The sequence below is a fragment of the Halichoerus grypus genome, chromosome 14, assembly GCF_964656455.1.
Source record: "Halichoerus grypus chromosome 14, mHalGry1.hap1.1, whole genome shotgun sequence".
Classification (NCBI taxonomy): domain Eukaryota; kingdom Metazoa; phylum Chordata; class Mammalia; order Carnivora; family Phocidae; genus Halichoerus; species Halichoerus grypus.
Genome location: NC_135725.1, coordinates 67,066,508 through 67,083,076, shown reverse-complemented (window position 1 = coordinate 67,083,076; position 16,569 = coordinate 67,066,508). Strand labels below are relative to the sequence as shown.

Genomic DNA, 16,569 nt, shown 5'->3' with positions numbered 1-16,569 from the left:
ACATTTAGGTCTTTCATCTATTTTGAATTTATTTTTGTGTACAGTGTAAGAAAGAGGTTCAATTTCTTTCTTTTGCATGTTGCTGTCCAGTTTTCCCACACCATTTGTTGAAGAGACTTTTTCCCATTGGATGTTCTTTCCCCCTTTGTCAAAGATTAATTGACCATATCGTTGTGGGTTTATTTCTGGGTTTTCTATTAGGTTGCATTGATCTATGTGGCTTTTTTTGGTCCAGTACCATACTGTTTTGATCGCTACAGCTTTTAATATAACTTGAAGTCCGGAATTGTGATGCCTCCAGCTTTGCTTTTCTTTTTCAAGGTTGCTATGTCTGTTCGTGGTCTTTGTGTTTCCATACAAATTTTAAGATAGTTTGTTCTAGTTCTGTGAACAGTCCTGTTGGTATTTTGATAGAGATTGCATTAAATGTGTAGATTGCTTTGGGTAGTATAGACATTTTAACAATATTTGTTCTTCCAATTCATGAGCATGGAATATCTTTCCATTTCTTTGTGTCATCTTCGATTTCTTTCATCAGTGTTTTATAGTTTTCAGAGTACAGGTCTTTCACCTCTTTGGTTAAGTTTATTCCTAGATATTTTATTACTTTTGGTCCAGTTGTAAATGGGATTGATTCCTTAATTTTTCTTTCTGCTGCTTCATTATTGATGTATAGAAATGCAAGACTTCTGTACATTGATTTTGTATCTGTGACTTTACTGAATTCATTTATCAGTTCTAGTAGTTTTTTGGTGGAACCTTTCCATTTTTCTCTGTGTACTATCATGTCATCTGTAAATAGTGAAAGTTTTACTTCTTCCTTACTGATTCGGATGCCTTTTGTTTCTTTTTTTTTAATTTAATTTAATTTTATTATGTTATGTTAGCCACCATACAATACATCATTAGTTTTTGATGTGGTGATCCACGATCCTTTGTCTTCGTATAACACAGTGCTCCATGCAGTAGGTGCCCTCCTTAATACCATCACCGGGGTAACCATCCCCCCACCTCCTTCCCCCCTAAAACCCTGTTTGTTTCTCAGAGTCCATAGTCTCTCATGGTTCATCTCTCATTCTTTTTTTTATTTTATTTTATTATGTTATGTTAATCACCATACATTACATCATTAGTTTTTGATGTAGTGTTCCATGATTCATTGTTTGCATATAACACCCAGTGCTCCATTCAGTACGTGCCCTCTTTAATACCCATCACCAGGCTAACCCATCCCCCCACCAACCCCTACCCTCTAGAACCCTCAGTTTGTTTCTCAGAGTCCATAGTCTCTCATGGTTTGTCTCCCCCTCCGATTTCTCCCCCTTCATTTTTCCCTTCCTGCTATCTTCTTTTTTTTTTTTAAACATATAATGTATTATTTGTTTCAGAGGTACAGGTCTGTGATTCAACAGTCTTACACAATTCACAGTGCTCACCATAGCCCATACCCTCCCCAATGTCTTATCACCCAGCTACCCCATCCCTCCCACGCCCCCTCCACTCCAGCAACCCTCAGTTTGTTTCCTGAGATTAAGAATTCCTCATATCAGTGAGATCATATGATACATGTCTTTCTCTGATTGACTTATTTCGCCCAGCATAATACCCTCCAGTTTCATCCACGTCATTGCAAATGGCAAGATTTCATTCCTTTTGGTGGCTGCATAATATTCCATTGTGTGTGTGTGTATATATATATATATATATATATATATATATATACCACATCTTCTTTATCCATTCATCTGTCGATGGACATCTTGGCTCTTTCCATAGTTTGGCTATTGTGGACATTCCTGCTATAAACATCAGGGTGCACATACCCCTTTGATTCCCTACATTTGTATCTTTGGGGTAAATACCCAGTAGTGGATGCCTTTTGTTTCTTTTTGTTGTCTGATTGCTATGGCTAGGACTTCCAGTACTATGTTAAACAACAGTGGCAAGAGTGCACATCCCTGTCTTCTTTGTTAAGGGAAAAGCTCTCATTTTTTTCCCCATTAAAGATGATGTTAGCTGTGGGTTTTTCATAAGTGGCCTTTGTTATGTTGAGGTATGTTCCCTCTAAACCTACTTTGTTGAGGGTTTTTAACATGACTGGATGTGGTACTTTGTCAAATGCTTTTTCTGTGTCTATTTAAATGATCATATGGTTTGTATTCTTTCTCTTATTGATGTAATGTATCATGTTGATTAATTTGTGAATATTCAAATATCCTTGCAACCCAGGAATAAATTCCACTTGATCATGGTGAATGATTTTTTTAATGTATTGTTGGATTTGCTTTGCTAATATTTTGTTGAGGTTTTTTGCATCTATGTTCATCAGGGATATTGGCCTGTAGTTCACTTTTTCAGTGGTATCTTTATCTTGTTTTGGTGTCATGGTAATGCTGACCTCAGAATGAATTTGGAAGCTTTCCTCCCTTTTCTATTTTTTTAAATAGTTTGAGAAGAATAAGTATTAACTCTTCTTTAAATGTTTGGTAGAATTCTCCTGTGAAGCTATCTGGTCCTGGACTTTTGTTTGTTGGGAGTGTTTGATTACTGATTCAACTTCTTGGTTGGTTATCTATTTGTTCAAATTTTCTGTTTCTTTCTTTTTTAATTTTGGTAATTTATATTTATATAAAATTTATATTTTGGTATTTATATCTGGAAATTATCCATTTCTTCCAGGTTGTCCAATTTGTTGGCATATAGTTTTTCATAATATTCTCTTAAAATTGTTTATATTTCTGTGGTGTTGGTTGTTATTTCTCCCTTCTTACCTGTGATTTTATTTCTTTGAGTCCTTTCTCACTTTTTCTTGATAAGTCTTGCTAGAGATTTATCAATTTTATTGATTTTTTCCAGGAACCAGATCCTGGTTTCATTGGTCTGTTCTATTGGTTTTTTTTTAGTTTCTTTTTTTCTTTCTTAAAAGATTTTATTTATTTATTTGAGAGAGTGAGAGAGAGCATGAGAGGGAGCAGGTCAGAGGGAGAAGTAGACTCCCCACTGAGCTGGGAGCCTGATGCAGGACTCGATTCTGGGACTCTGGATCATGACCTGACCCAAAAGTGGTCGCTTAACCAACTGAGCCACCCAGGTACCCCTTTTGTTTCTATATCATTTATTTTTGCCTTAATCTTTATTATTTGCTTCCTTCTGCTGGTTTTAGGTTTTGTTTCTTGTTCTTTTTCTAGCTCCTTTAGGTGTCAAATTAAGTTGTTTATTTGAGATTGCTATAAACTTCCCTCTTAGAATCGCAAAGGTTTTGAACTATTGTGTTTTCATTTTCATTTGTTTCCATATAGTGTTTTTATTTCTTCCTTTATTTCCTGGTTGGCCCATTCATTGTTTATTAGCATGTTATTTAAGCTCCATGTATTTGTGGCCTTTCCAGATTTTTTTCTTGTGGTTGACATCTAGTTTCGTAGCATTGTGGTCACAAAAGATGTTTGGTGACTTCAGTCTTCTTGAATTTGTTGAGGCTTGTTTTGTGTTCTAACATGTGATCTATTTTGGAGAATGTTCCATGTGTACTTGAAAAGAATGTATATTCTTCCATTTTAGGATGGAATGTATAAATATATCTGTTAAATCCATCTATTCCAGTGTGTCATTTAAAGCCATTGTTTCCTTATTGATTTTCTGTTTAGATGATTTGCTCATTGATGTAAGTGGGATATTAAAGTTCCCTACTATTATTGTATTATTATGATTAGTTCTTTTATGTTTGTTATTAACTGTTTTATGTATTTGGGTGCTCCTATGTTGGTGCATAAATATTATAATTGTTGTATCTTCTTGTTGGATTGTCCCCTTTATTATTATGCAGTGTCTTTCTTTGTCTCTTGTTAACAGTCTTTGTTTTATTTTTATTTAAAAAAAATTTTTTTTAATTTACATATAATGTATTATTTGTTTCAGGGGTATGGGTCTGTGATTCATCAGTCTTACACAATTCACAGCACTCACCATAGTACATACCCTCCCCAATGTCCATCACCCAGCCACCCCATCCCTCCCACCCCCCTCCACTCCAGCAACTCTCAGTTTGTTTCCTGAGATTAAGAGTCTCTAACGGTTTGTCTCTCTCTCTGGTTTCGTCTTGTTTCATTTTTCCCTCCCTTCCCCTATGATCCTCTGTCTTGTTTCTCAAATTCCTCGTATCAGTGAGATCATATGATACGTGTCTTTCTCTGATTGACTTATTTTGCTTAGCATAATGCCCTCTAGTTCCATCCATGTTGTTGCAAATGGCAAGATTTCATTTTTTTGATGGCTTCATAATATTCCATTGTATATATATATACCACATCTTTATAGTCTTTGTTTTAAAGTCTATTTTGTCTGATGTAAGTTTTGCTATTCTGGATTATTGGTTTTAAATCATATTTCTTTATCGTTTAAAAATCGTTGCAAAATAATTTTCAAATGAATTAATATTTTCATAACATTTTATCCTTTTAAAATAACTCTGTATATGTGATTTTACTTTTTCTGTTCACAATTTAATGTATTTCTATTATTCTCTATTTTTAAATGGGCTAACTAATGATTTATTTACATACTGCTAGTTTTCCATGGATTCTATTGGGTTAATTTTTCTGTTTTCTTAATAGCTGCTTTTGGTTCATTTGACAAATATTTATTTAAAGTGCTTATATATTTTCAGCATTGTTGAAGGAAATGGGGATATAGTATAGTATAAGATTGAGAAGTTCTCATGAGACTTACAGTTTACAAGCAGAAACACACAATACCTAAATAAACAACTGATAACTAATATCATTATATATATATGTAGTTCCATGAAAAAATAAAACTGAATCAAGTGCTAGAAGTGTCTTGAGTCTACGTCATTTTAGATAGAAACCTTTGCTGTTATTAACTTCTTCTGTTTCCCTGTTTTTGTTTCTATATATTTAAAAAAAAGAATTAGCTTCTGTGTTTTTATACCTTTTAATAATTAACCTATTTAAAACTACTGGTTCAAGAAGGAGATACCCTCAAGTTCAATTTCATTGTGTCTGGGATATTATTCTTGAAGATGCTAAGGAGAGGGAAGTATATAATATGCCACCTGGATTCATTCCTCAGCTTTTCTCCATATCTATTAAGAGAATATGTAGGAGATAATTTATGATGATCTTTATGGGGTGACTGATGATCTTCAAGGGCTGGAGTGAGCATGGAAGTGTTCATTATGATGGTGTTTCACTTTGAGTTGATCCTAAATCTTGCCCTGCCTCTTAAGTAAACTATGGTGCTCCTGTACTTTCAAAAGAAGATAAATATGAGGATTCAGGAATTTAACCCAATGTAAAACCTTTTGAAGAACTTGGACTTCAAGGTTTTTCCAACATAACTGTCTGTTAGTGACGATGAGAAGGAAACATGAATTCAAGGATGTTCAGTTTATTGTGAGAGGAAGAATAGCATAATCATTAAGTGACTGGTTCTGGAGTCAAATTGCTTTGATCCCAGCTCTTGCATGTACCTGATTTGTAAACAACATAAGTCACTTAATCTCTCTTTACTAAGGTTGTTTGTTTGGAAAGTAGAGGAAGAAATATGGTTGATGAAACAGAATAAATTACTATGAATACCAATTCATAACGTTATTGTTTGTATTAAATTACTACATGTAAGGAACTTAGGAGAGTGTCTAGAACACAGTAATAATTCAATAAATGTTCTGGATTATTATTAGTTATTACTTACTTTTAGTATTACTACTGCAGCCAGGAATCCTGTTTCATGAGAATTTTTGTTCATTCTTTATGATGCTGTTACCATAACATTTTGTAAGTAAGTCATTCTCTCTTGGAAGCGCTTGCTAGCCCTCATTTCTCTGGCATTCAGAGTATTGCCTTTCTTCCCTGTTTAGTTAATTTTTCCTACCAAATAGTTCTCTTTCTCATTACAATGCAATTACTTATGGAGAGGCCATCTTTCTGTGGTGACGCCAAAGCCACTCTATACTGATATGCTTCTGTGTTATTTTGAGAGCATGTTGGAGCTGGTTAGGTAATCAGGTCTACTTCAGTCCTGAAAGGAATCATCAATCCCTTCCATCTTCCTTGTGCAGGCTCTGATCTTTGAAAACAAAGTAATGGTTTTGCAAAGAAACAAGTTGCAAAGCTAGACTGAGGCAGACTCCTAATTTATTATAGACTCATGAAGCAACTCTTGCCCAGGCCCATACTGTTAAGGGAGCTTAGAAATGAACAAGATGTGGTTTCCAGTAAAACATTAAATATTAGAATGTGGCCTGCATGTCCATGAGAAGTGATTTACCCATACCAATATATGTACTAACAAAGAAAGTAAACAGTTACCTAGTGTGAAAGGATTTCAGTCTAAAATGAAACAGGCATGTGCCCTCAGGAATAAAAAACTTAAGAACTGTGAGACTGATTCCCTGTGAATGCCTGACTTACAGAAAACTGGAATTTTCTCCCAACAATGAACATTTGCCAAGAATCTCTCCCCATCCTCAAGCAAGTGAAATTCCTACTTGGACTCCAGCTGAAACTTCCCAACTCCTTGTGTTCCTTGTCCATAAATACAGCCTAACCCAAACCTTCAAAGGGCTCACCTGTGGTTTGCACAGTTTGAGTTTCCTAAATTGCAGTTTATCTTCTATTCCTGATTAAAGTTTCTGGTAATTCAGACTTGGCTCAGTTTACCTCTTTATTTAGGTTGATGCTATATTATTTTGCCCCCTTTGGAACCTACAGATTTTACAGGGTTAGAGATCACTTGGGGGCTCATTAGCCTTATTCTGTTGTGAAAGAGATGGATAGAAAGGTTTTGGCCTTAATTCTCCAAGCAGCTGATACTGTGGAATGATGAGAAGAGTGATGATATTAAAGTCACATAGGGTGGAGTTTCATAGGAGTCACTGTGCCATCACCTAGTTGGGGATTCTAGGCCAGGTTGTTTCATTTCTTTGGACTTCAGTTTCTTTATTGGCATAAAATAGCCTATCATTAAATAATAAATGATGAATAAAAAGTATGATATAATTTGTAATCTCTATAAAACATCAATTTAATATGACTTACCATTACATGGGTTCACATGCCACATAGTTTTGATTGTGTGTCCGAAAAAAGTTGTGCTATGAAGACTTTTTCTTAATCTAGATAAGGTGACTTACAACTCCTTAAATTGTATGAACTTGGACATTTAATCTATGAGCTTTAGCTTCCTATCCATAAAATGGGACTAATACCTACTTCTTAGACTTATTGATAGAATCCAATGAAATAGCTATTAAGTACCAAGTACAGTGCCTGGCAAAACACAATGAAAATCCTGCACAGTATTATTAGTCTGCCCTTCACTTTTTCTTTAATTTTCTCTCTACCTCTTATCTTCCCTAATTAGCCCAGAGACTATACCTTAATTATACACTAGGCTCTGGTTGTTTAACTTGGGAGATTTTCTTATCAAGACTGATTTTGGGGTTCTCTTAAAAGGGTATATGGACCAGGCCCAGAGGCTGCCTAGTTTTTTTTGTTTTTTGTTTTTATAAGATTCACCTGTAAGTTTTGAGTTTACTATTGCCAAGATCTTTTTTTCTGATTTTTTTTTCTCTCTCCTTTCCACCTCTTTCCCATCTTATCATTTGACAAATTAAAGTGTTCATCTTCACTATGGCAGTTGTTTTTCTGTGGCATACCACCCTGGTGGGATTTTTGGCAGCTGATGATCCACAGCTGTGTCCGTCTTTGGCAATTTCTTTCAGCTGGAGAGAGCTGCTTTGCCCATCGATTTTACTCCTTCCTAGGGTCAGATTTTATCCAATGACTGTTCCATGTAGGGATACAAATGCCTTAGACCTTAGCCTCGATTTGGGATTTCTGTAAAGGACCATCAGTTTTAGAGATCACTGTGGGATTGGCTGAGGCTTCTGATCCTGGGTTGCAAATAACCTCCTTTCTGCACAGTCCTCTTCTCTCACCCTCTTATTGATGTTGTTTCTGAGGACATGCCCCAGTCAATCTCCAGTGGCAAATCTCTGTCTCAGAGTCTGTTACCTGGGAAACCAGCTTATGACAGTCTTACACAGCTTGTACCCCAATAGATTTACTTAGTAGGACTCATCTTGCTCATCAATTACACAGAAACTACAAGAGTAGAACAGTGTACATAAATTCCAATTGTTAGGCTCAGGTGTACTAGTTTTTGCACCTTTCCTCCTTTGTATTAGGCTGAATAGGGAAATTATTGAACACCCAGAAAGACCATTTTGGAAGATGAAACATGGGATGCTTGGGTGGCCCAGTCGGTTGGGTGTCCGACTCTTGGTTTCAGCTCAGGTTGTGATCTCAGGGTGTTGCAATTGAGCCCCACATCAGGCTCCACACTCAGCCTGGGGTCTGCTTGGGTTTCTCTCTCCCTCTGCCCCTACTCCCTTCAAACAAACAAACAAATAAATAAATCAATAAATCTTAAAAAAAAAGATGAAAACTCTGTCTACACCAGTGGACATGCAGGTGCCCTTCCTTCAGGATTGCCTCTGTTTTCAGCACATCTGAAATCTCCATCCTTAACTTTTCACTCAAAATGAAGATCTTACTTTAGACATTGTCCAGAAAAGCTGTTGCTGCATGACCAGCTGACCATCTACTGGGCTGCCTACAAAGGAAGCCAACATGATGAAAACACAAATGTAATGGGCTCACTTGAGTGCAAGCTCTCCTTGACAATAAAAACAACATCAACAAAAGAGAAACTAATAGCACTTTTTAAAAATAGATTTATTTATTTATTTTAGAGAGAAAGAGAATGCAAGCAGGGGGAGGGGCAGAGGGAGAGAATCCTCAAACAGACTCCCGCTGAGCCGGATGCCCAATGGAGGGTGGATCCCAGGACCCTGAGATCATGACCTGAGCCAAAATCAAGAGTCAGACACTTAACTGACTGAGCCACTCAGGTGCCCCTGAGACTAATTGCACTTTTAATTTTATTTGTAAATTTATTCAAATACATCATGCATAAAAGAAATTATGCCTAACATACATGCAGACTGTATAATAGGATAAACATATATTTAAAAATTGAGGTGAAAGTAAATTAGTAGTATAAAGTTTGAAAACAAACATGTATAACAAATTCTTTCACATTTTCAGAATATTTGTCACAATCTCTTCTCGAGCATCCTACATGTAAATTAAGAGATGGAGACAAGATCAAACATAAGGTTTGCAGGCCCATAAAGTTGTTTTCACTAAGGGCAAAGGGAGTTTTGTTCTTGTAGGATTTTAGAACTTTAAATTGATAATAAAAAAGATGAAATTAAAAAAAAAAACTGAACCCCCAAGAGCTTTCTGTTTATTGCATACTAACCATTCTTCCTAAATAGGGGAGTAGAGATATCCAATCATGGAGTGCTAAGAGATACCCTGTTTTGGATCTAGCTGAAAAATCTTCCTTTGTTGTCATCTGGTTTCTATACTTTAATCTTATCAACTTCAATGACCTTTCCTTTGACTCCATATTAGAAATTGACTCTCATGGCCAATCCTCATATTTCATCATTAACCAGAATTATTTTACTTCCAAGTCTTCAGCTTCTCAAAATATTACTGCTGACATACTCCATATGGACAGATGCCAACATATAGCTCTGTGAGGTAGCCAAAGGGTAACTTTTAAGTCCAGACATTTGAGTCACTATAGCTCTAGCTATTACTCTGTCTCCTATGTACACATATTTTCAAGCTCTGAAGGTAGGCCCAATTTTTCTCAAATTCCTCTGCATTTGAATTCTCAAATTCCATCTGAATGCCTACTAATACCATTACACAAGATATTTAATAAGAAAAATGAAGACACATATTAAATGGGAGAAGTGAAACAAAAAACAAAACAGTTGTAGAAAGAATATATCATGAAAAAGTAGTTTTAGACAGTTTGATTTGGGTTGAATTAGTGTTGCAGTTTCATTTAATAATATTACCTATTTTAATAGAGCTGTAGCATGTAAAATAAATTGGTATAACCCCTTTTGAAAGTAATTTGGGGATATATTTCAAGAACTATAAAACTTTTCTATTGAGAGCCAAAGAATTGTTCATTGCCTTTGATGAAGTAAAGCCACTCCTAGGAATTTACTCTAAGATATAATCAAAAAGAAGGGAAAATCAAACACAGGAAGATATTTATTTCAGCATTAGTGATAATAGACACTGATTAGAAACACTCCTGAATAGAGAAATGATTAGGATAGATATTTTTAATTCATGTAAGTAAATATATAGCTACTAAAATGATAGTTAAATACAGAATGACAAGTTAAATACAGTGTGACAGGGTGGACTGTTGTGGGCCCAGATCTATAATTGGACACAGAGAATGGAGAGGCCTCACTATCATCTGTCACCCCTGCATGATGACAGGTAAAGATCTTTAATACTGACTATTGCTGATATGATGTCCCAGGGCTCAACCTCTTGTCTTATTACCTATACTCACTACCTTGGTGATCTTATCCAGTCTCTTGATTTTAAAAACATTCATATGCTGATGACTCCCAAATTGATATCCCTGTCCCAGACTTCTGCTCTAAACACGAGACTTGTACATTCATTCTTCAGCATTGTTGTCATATTTAATAGACATTTTGCACCTAGTGTCTACAATGAATGCCTGGTATTCTGCCACAGATCTACTCCGACTATACCTTTCTTCTTTCAGTGAGTTCCACCTCTATCCTTTTCCACTTTTCGGTCTGAAAACCTTGAAGTCATCTTTGGTGCTTCTTTTCCTCTTCACCCATATCCTTTGGGAAATCCTGTTGGCTCTGCTTTGTCAGTGTATCCAGAATTTGACTGTTGCTCACCTTCTCTGTAACTGTCACTCTGGCCTGGAGCTAAAATTACTACAATAGGTTTCCAAAGTCTTCCTGACTCTAAAATTACCCCTGTAGACTGATCTTAACACAACATGCAGATGACATTTTAAGAAAACTTTTAGTAATACTATGGTATTCAAATGCGATTCACATCTTAAAGGAGAGAGCTATAGGTGCCAAATTAAGGTCTCAAACTTGGCTTTTCTGACTCTAGCTTCTAGGATCATTCTGCTGTTATTGTCCTTTACTGATAAGAGATTTTGCTAAAGTGATAAAGTTAAAAACAAAACAAAACACCTAAGCATATTTAAATCACCTTTAAAATATCTCATCCCTCCAGTATATTTAGAATATATTTTTTTCAGGGGTGCACCTGGCTGGTTCAGTCGGTAGAACATGTGACTCTTGATCTTGGGGTTGTAAGTTTGAGTCCATGTTGGGTGTAGAGATTACTTAAAAATAAAATCTTAAAAAAAAAAAGAATATACTTTTCAAATTAAATTGATGAATTTGTTTTTTAACATTTTTCTCTATACAAAGAAAGCTGCAGCAGACAAAACAGAATGAAACCTTGCATTTAAACAGCTTTTTTTTTTGAACAGAGTCCCAAGGGTTTTGCACTCAAACTTTTCATATCATTAAATGGATTCTTCCCTGGTACTTGATAATGAAGCTCTGGCAGACAACACATATTTTCCCTAAATTCTGATCAATTCTGATGTGGGATATTCCATGTCCTCGGTACTTAACACATCTCTCCCCTCCCTGCTCCCATTCTAAAAGCATTAGGTAATAGGGTTCAGTCTCTTCCATTTAATGTTCTGAATCAGAATTTTCACCATTCTCATATGATGATATTGACTGGGCCTTATAAAACATACAGATTAACAGATCTCTTCCCTGGAAATGCTTTTTAATTTTTTTTCCTTTCCAGATTTTATTTAAATTCAAGTTAGTTAACATATAGTGTAGTATTAGTTTGAGGGGTAGAATTTAGTGATTTATCACCTGCAAGTAACACCAACTGCTCATTACAAGTGCCCGCCTTAATGCCTATCACCCATTTAGCCCATCTCTCCACCCACCTCCCCTCCAGCCACCCTCAGTTTGTTCCCTATAGTCAAGAGTCTCTTATGGAGATCTCTCCCCTGGAAATTCTGGCTTGATGGATCTAGATTGAGCATGAACATGATATTTTAGGCAAGCATTCCAGATGATCTTAATTTTTAGAATTGTTCAGTAAAGTTTCAGGATAACTTAAAACAAGTAAAGTAGCACAGGTATTAGTATGTTCTTTGGTTATGGGAAATTACTGAAATGAAAAATAAAAGACCACATTAGAAATCATGTAAAATCTTATTAACCTGAAAAAAAAAAAAAAAACCTTTAATCAGACAGACATTTAGAAATCTAGTGGCACGGGTAAGTTCCCATTTACTGGGTGATTGCAAAGGCAAGTGTTTCCTCTGAGCTCACATGAATATATTTAAAAGTAGTACACGGGTGTGGGTCATAGTGAGACGCTCCTTAAGAACTTGGAATCAAGGTTGCTCTCTGAAAGTTAAAATAGTAAGTTTTCCACAAAGAGCTGAAGTTACTCATCTGTTGAAATTAAGCACCCGTGTGAGTGAAACATCCAAGGACACTGAATATGAATATTGCAGAGTGTGACCTGCATGTTACCTCAGAGAAGTAGGACTGGAATATGATGCAATTTTGTAAGCTTCATTCTAATGAACTATTTCTCCTCTTGATGAAGAATGTTGTAGCAGCGGAGGCTGTTCATCATGGAATATAGAATAATGAAGAAGTAATCAAAATACAATTCAAGATTACATATGCACTTCCAGTTTTGGAAGACAGCAAACAAAACATACTGGAACCATGCAGAAGTTTACTCAATCCTGGATCTAGTTGTTTAGACAAGATGACTCTTGCAAAAGGCCCTGAAATCTGAGGACCCTCTCTAGGCCTATGGTGATCCAACTAAATGGGATAAGGCCATTTTATTGGGTTTTGCCTATGGACAGCTGGTTGGCTTACTTCACAGGCAATAATAGCTAATCCACATTCCTCAGAAACAGTGATAGACAAAAGTTATTGAAGAAGATATCATATGACTACCGGAACTAATGAGGCATAAGCCTTTAATTTCAATACCTTATTTATAGATTTTCTTTTCACCCATATAAACAAATAAGATGAATATGAATAGGCTCAATGTTTGTGATTACTTGAAATCGGTGTTTGTTGTAAATAATTATAGAGATTGGGTAGGTAATAGGGTTAAGATTCTTTCCTCCTCTTTAACCAAATAACAGCATCACACTGTAGTCGTTGTCTGGTAGTGAAATGTATAAATAAGGATGAAAATCAGAATAACTATGCTGTTTTTATTTATGATACAAATTCCCAGTTCCTACCTTTGGAGAGATTCTGAATTAATAGCATTGGGCATCTATTATCTGAGAAAGAAAAAAGTTATATATACTCATATATACTAAGGGTACTTGTATTAAGAACCAACACAGGGGTGCCTGGGTGGCTCAGTCGTTAGGCGTCTGCCTTCGGCTCAGGTCATGATCCCAGGGTCTTGGGATCGAGCCCCGCGTCGGGCTCCCTGCTCAGCGGGAGGCTTGGTTCTCCCTCTCCCACTGCCCCTGCTTGTGTTCCTGCTTTAGCTGTCTCTCTCTGTCAAATAAATAAATGAAATTAAAAAAAAACCAGCACAGTTCCTACTCTGAATTTTTTTTCCCCAAGTTTCCATCATTGGCCCATTCACTCTCAACTGAATAATTCCTTGCAAACTCTGACTTGTTCAGGATGAGACCTTCTGCAATAATTATCTATAATTGTTCCACCTTCTCTAAATCTGAAACTCGGGAAGATTATATCTATGCTAGCAAGAGTCACTTGTTCCATATAATAAAGTCATCAGCCATGTATGTCCAAAAATATCTCTCTTATACAGAGGAAAGGAAGTTATGTGTACACATGGGTTTCATTATTCCCCAGCCCCAGTGAAGGTGGAAAAGACAAACTCATCAATATACAATATTAATAAAATTATAGTTTATGTAATTTTGCTCACATATAATAAACATATCCATGAATGTTTCCCCACAATATGTGTGTACATTCATAAATCATTTCTTTTGCAATGTAATCTCTACAGGGTAGGAATCTTTTCTTTTTCAGCCTTAATGGGTCAATTTAGCATGCTCTGAATAGTAACATGGTACGTGTATGTGTTGATTAATCACTGAGACATTCAAAGTTTAATATGAGAATATTCTGACCTTATTACCATAGATATTTCAAGATGTCCCAAAAGCGATTTCTTTACTCCACTTCATATGCAGGATTACAATTGTACAAACCCTTGTTGTGATATCTTTGCACATACATAGACATTTATTCATCCCTCACATACACATCCATCCCAAATAAACAAAATCAATCATGCTATAGTTCATCAAATCTAAAACCATATTTTTCACATTTTAACATTTAGAAACTAGGAAAAGTTCTAAAATTGATAGTGTCTTGGTTTTATGAATTAAGACATACCTCAAATTGTATCAACACTTATGAAAAAAACCTATTTCTTCATAAATTCAGATATAATTGCAAATCACATAAGGAGAAATTATTTCCAAATTTAATAGGCTTAAAATTTTATACTCTTGGGGTATTAGTTATTGGCATGGTGATGCTAGAGTTGACTCTTAGATGTATAGCAAGTCAAACAGGAAACAGTAAGAAATTGTATAATTCTAATGTTATATTAATATTCAGTGAATGTTAAATACTTTTCTGGAAACAATTCATTCTGCCTAAGTGATTCATTAATTTCAGGAGCTTTATTTACAAGACAAATTAAGATATTAAACTTAGTGTTGAACTATCAAAACTGAGTATTTTCCAAACTTTGGTTTATACCAACTATTTTGCAGCTTTCTGGATAATCTTGGAGATTATTCAGATGAGTCTGCTTGCTCCAATATTATTGAGGGCAGAAATTAAATTAACACAGTACCAAAAGGATTTCTAAACAGCAGTTTTTTCACAGCTGCTTTTACCTCTTTGTTCCGTAGACTATAGATGATAGGATTCAACATGGGGGTTAATCCAGCATATACCAAAGCTATAAATTTATCTATTTCCTGTGAATCTACAGCCAAGGGCTTCAGGTACATGGAGAGAGCTGTCCCATAGAACAAAACCATCACAGTCAGGTGGGCTGTGCATGTTGAAAAGGCTTTGCTTTGACCATCCACTGAGCTGATTCTCAGGATGTTGGAGAGAATGAATGCATAAGATATGCAAATTAGAAGCATTGTCATGGGAAGGAGAAGTATGGTGATCACCAGCATGATTAATTCCACCATGGAGGTGTCCACACAAACCAGTTTCAAGACAGCCAGAATTTCACAAGCAAAATGATTGATTGTGTTATGGCCACACAGAGAAAGCTGCAGCACAGACACTGTTTCCACCAGGGCAGTGAGGCAGCCTGTCACCCAGGAGCCAGCCGCAATCTGCACACAGACGCTCTTGTTCATGATGATGGGGTACCTCAGGGGGTTGCAGATGGCCACATACCGGTCATAAGCCATCATGGACAGGAGCACACACTCAGTGGAACCCATGGCAAGAGAAAAGCACATCTGAGCAGCACACCCTAAGAATGAGATGGTATTTTTCCCTGAAACAAAGTTTGCCAGCATTGGAATAAAAGCAGAAGAGGTGTACCAGATGTCTAAAAAGGAGAGGTTGCTGAGGAAGAAGTACATGGGTTTGTGTAGGTGGGAATCCAGGACGGTGATGGAGATCAGAATTATATTACCCAGCAGGGTGATCAAGTACATCAGCAAGCACAGCACAAACACAATGACCTCAACTTTGGGGTAGTGGGAAAATCCCAGGAAGAAAAAAATTGTTACAGATGTCAAATTTGCCTGGAACATTTTATTATGTCATATTCATTTATGTATATGCATAGAAGGATTAACATCACATGTTATATATAAAACATAAGATTGTCTCCCTTCATATTTTCTGGCATTTTTTTTCTTCATATGAACTTGTAGTCTATGCTATAGACTTGTAGTCTTTGTAGTTAAATGCTTCTCTAGCTTGGTGATAGTATTAGTAGTATATGTTTGAAGGAATTTGTCATTAATTAGGAAAATTTCAAGCAGGAAGTCAACAGATAAATCTTCAAGCTGTTATTTTTGATACAATAGTTTTTTTGGCAGTGTTGGGAAGGGGGAGGTTTATTTCATAAACATCATGAGAGATTGAGGAAAGAAATAATCTTATGCATTCTTTCTTTTTCTGAAACCACATTTATAACTGATCTATGGATAAGTCATCCATTTACCTGAACCATTGGAATGATTTTCTTCCCCTAGTTTGGTAACAGTCTTCTTACTTAGGAACTGTTCTGCTTTCCAAGCTCATCATTTCTTCTGTCACCCCTAGAGTTCTGTCCAAAATTATTTGGGACATTCAGTGAGAAAAAAAAATACAAATTTCTGCAGTCATACATTAATTACTGAAAGCCTTGAACTTTCAACACAGGTCTGCAGTTTCCATCTCAAACCCAGGAAGATGATGACAGATATTCTCATGGTGGTAGACCTATATAAAAATTTCTTTCATATAGCCAGAGTTGCCCTGGCATCTGTGCTCCAGAAACATCCTCCAAA

General features: G+C 36.0%; 1 protein-coding gene across 1 annotated transcript; it reads right to left on the bottom strand.

The window, feature by feature from the left end:
- Nucleotides 1-14,877: 14,877 nt before the first annotated feature.
- On the bottom strand, nt 14,878-15,825 carry OR13F1 (olfactory receptor family 13 subfamily F member 1). Its single transcript, XM_036111430.2, has one exon. It carries the CDS (start codon nt 15,823-15,825, stop codon nt 14,878-14,880), a length of 948 nt encoding a protein of 315 aa, XP_035967323.2.
- Between the last annotated feature and the right edge of the window lie 744 nt (nt 15,826-16,569).